General features: G+C 43.5%; 1 protein-coding gene across 2 annotated transcripts in view; it reads left to right on the top strand.

Moving 5' to 3' along the window:
- The first annotated feature begins 659 nt into the window (after positions 1–659).
- The window catches only part of adamtsl4 (ADAMTS-like 4), a 73,638-nt gene continuing 71,029 nt past the window's right edge, over positions 660–3,268 (top strand). Inside the window, exon 1 of one of the 2 annotated variants that reach the window (XM_084047785.1) lies at positions 660–862. In XM_084047785.1, coding sequence (XP_083903911.1) covers positions 840–862 — 23 coding nt within the window. In that variant the 5' untranslated portion in view covers positions 660–839. The remainder of the gene's footprint in view (positions 863–3,268) is intronic. The other variant, XM_084047784.1, reaches the window with a different exon arrangement.

Raw genomic sequence — 3,268 nt, 5'->3', positions numbered from 1 at the left:
TATAGCTTAGTCAGGGGCCAGTAACACTGTGTGTGTGTGTGTGTGTGTGTGTGTGTGTGTGTGTGTGTGTGTGTGTGTGTGTGTGTGTGTGTGTGTGTGTGTGTGTGTGTGTGTGTGTGTGTGTGTGTGTGTGTGTGTGTGTGTGTGTGTGTGTGTGTGTGTGTGTGTGTGAGAGAGAGAGAGAGTGTGACTGACTGACTGTCTGTCTGTCTGTCTGTATGCTAGAGAGAGAGAGAGAGAAAGAGAGAGAGAGAGAGAGAGAGAGAGAGTTGTGTAATCTGTCCATTCTGTATCCCCCCACCCCCACCACTGTCACACCAGAATGGTAGAACAGGAGAAAAATCTAATCCAAACCGGAGTGAAGGACAAGGGGGCTTCCCTCTAGCCAAAACCACAGAGAGAGAGGGAGAGAGAGAGGGAGGGAGAGAGAGAGAGAGAGAGAGAGGGAGGGAGGGAGGGTAGGGAGTGGAATTGTAAACAGAGAGAAGAGAGAGTTTGAAAGAGAGAGAGAGAATTCTAGTAGAGAATTTGGGGGTGGGGGTGCGAGTAAAGAGAGAGAGAGAGAGAGAGAGAGAGAGAGAGAGAGAGAGAGAGAGAGAGAGAGAGAGAGAGAGAGAGAGAGAGAGAGAGAGAAGACCACGCCAAGGAAACACCTCTCTCTCTCTCTCTCTCTCTCTCTCTGTTCCATCACCACGGTGTTTTTCTGGGAGGCTACACATACACACACACACACACGCGCGCCACCGTGCAGATCGAGGAACGGGGGGAATATATCTTTGTAAAACTTTTCTACTGGACGTTATTCTTCTAACAGAAGCAGTAAACCCCTAACGGTCAGCATGAGGCTCGCTGCGGTCATCAGGTGAATAAAAAAACACTTTCTATACTGTCTGACCTGAATATAACTTCAGCCGTGTTGTTGTTGTTGTTGAGGAGGTTTAGTGGTCTTATTATCATATCTGCTGACCAGCGTTCATTCTCTGTGTGTGTGTGTGTGTGTGTGTGTATTGATTGATTGTATTGCTGTATTGTTGTATTGTGCTTTTTGCTTTGGCAATGTAAACGTATGTTTTCTCATGCCAATAAAGCCCTTTGAATTGAATTGAATTGAATTGTGTGTGTGTGTGTGTGTGTGTGTGTGTGTGTGTGTGTGTGTTAGTTTACACTTTAGACACAAGATCTCTGATCATGCAGTTCAATGAGGATTATGGCTTAAAGAACGATCTTCTACGGGGTGTTTTTAATAGATAGTAATGAATGATTTGTCTATCTTCTGGTTTTGGGACAGTGTCTATGTCGAACCCCGGGTCGGTTTAGGTGACACCGATGGCGATGTGTCACCCAAACCAGTGCAGGTTCCCAAACTTTTTTAGCTCAACTTGAGACCCAATATGAGAAATGAGACGTTTGCCCGGGACCCAAACTATAGTGAAATTAGCAGGTCTACAAGCTCACATTCGCGCCGCATTGTGAGCTTGTAGATCTGCTATTTCCACTACTTCTCAAATTATTGTATTTGTTTTTTATTGTATTCATGATTCATGAAAAGCTATGTTGGAATTTGTAAAGTTGTCATTTTTTTTCCAACTTTTTTTTTTTTTTTTTTTTTTAAATATATATTTCAAATGGAAGACACAAAAATATTATTTACTCGCGACCCATAAAAATGAGTCCGTGACCCAGACATGGGTCCCGACCCACTGCCTGGGAAACGGTGATCTAAACCGACTCTCCTCAATCTGCTTATTCTCTTCTGATCACATGTATCGTAAGGAACCACCTTATCTAACAGCCTTCTGCCCGGGTACCCCCCCTGCCCTGGTACCAGGGGGTCCCCAGCGAAACTAGTTAATATGGTGTCACAATAATTTTAACCACTTTATACTTTGGCTATTTTTGAAAACTCCTGGTACAAAAATATTGTTTTGAGACAGGGGGTCCGCAGCCAAAAAACATCATTTTGGGGGCATTTGGGTTCTCAAACTTTTGACATGACAAAGTTTGAGAACCATAGGCTACCTACCTATGTCCTTGACACACAGTAGCCTGCCCACACACACACACACACACACACACACACACACACGCACACGCACACGTCACGTCGCACTCAGTTAAAGTCATCAGCGTTAACGGATTCCGTTTTGTTAATGTAACAATGAACACGCACGCTTTTCACACATGCAGGCAGCTGCGTGTCGCGAACGTTGGCTTGTGTCACCGCAACACGTGTCAAAAAAATACATAGATCCGCCACACGAACCCGCGATGAAAACTATATAATATGTATTATTATGATCATTTATGATGATTATTATTTCGCAGGGGGTCGATATTAAGGCTTGTCCCGCTTGTCCTGACAAGTAATACATCTTCAAGGACAAGTCCAGTGACTTGGTTTCACTTTTTCTTTGATAGGCTACTACTCCCAGTAGGCTAGCTTTATTTTATTACGCCAGGGGTCTTCAACAGGGTGTCCGGGACCCCTAGGGCAGTGGTTCTCAACCTGGGGGTCGCGACCCCCAGGGGGGTCGCCAAATAATTTGGGGGGGTCACCAGATTTTTTGGTGAATTTCAAAAAAAAAAAAAAAAACTTTTTTTTTTTTTTTTTAACAAAATATTTTTTTATGTTATCATTAATTCACGTTTCATCAGTTAATTTACTCAATTTACCCCACTTTTTGCAAAAATGTTTTGATAAAAAACAATTATCAAACAACCTATTATAATTAAATAACCTTCGCGCGCGCGAACAGGACCGCGCGCGTGCACGCGGGGGGTCGCGAGAAATAATATCATTATTTTGGGGGTCGCGGCCTGAAAAGGTTGAGAACCCCTGCCCTAGGGGGTCCTCAGAGAGTTACTACAGGGGGTCCGCCAAATCTTTGTTTGATATGATTTTTCTTTTTACCTTAATCACTTGAACCTTAGCATCCCTTTTCTGAGGAGAACTTTTGCCAAAAATAGCAGATCTACAAGCACACAACGCCTCGCTCTGCAAGGCGTTGTGTGCTTGTAGATCGGCTATTTTTGGCAAAGAGGTATAGATGTAGAGGGTCCCTGCTTCAACTCTCTCTCAGCTAGGGGGTCCTTGGCTGAAAACGTTGAAGACCCCTGACTTAAGTAATACATCTTCAAGGACAAGTCCAGTGACCTGGTTTCACCTTTTCTTTGATACTCCCAGTAGCTTATTTTATTAGGCTATTGTGATTAATATTATTATTATTATTATACGCTATTGTTATAAGTTGGATAGTTGTTCTGGTCC

This window comes from Gymnoscopelus microlampas (genome assembly GCF_963454915.1).
Source record: "Gymnoscopelus microlampas genome assembly, chromosome: 3".
In the NCBI taxonomy this organism is placed as follows: Eukaryota; Metazoa; Chordata; class Actinopteri; order Myctophiformes; family Myctophidae; genus Gymnoscopelus; species Gymnoscopelus microlampas.
This window is presented reverse-complemented; position numbering and strand designations above follow the sequence as displayed.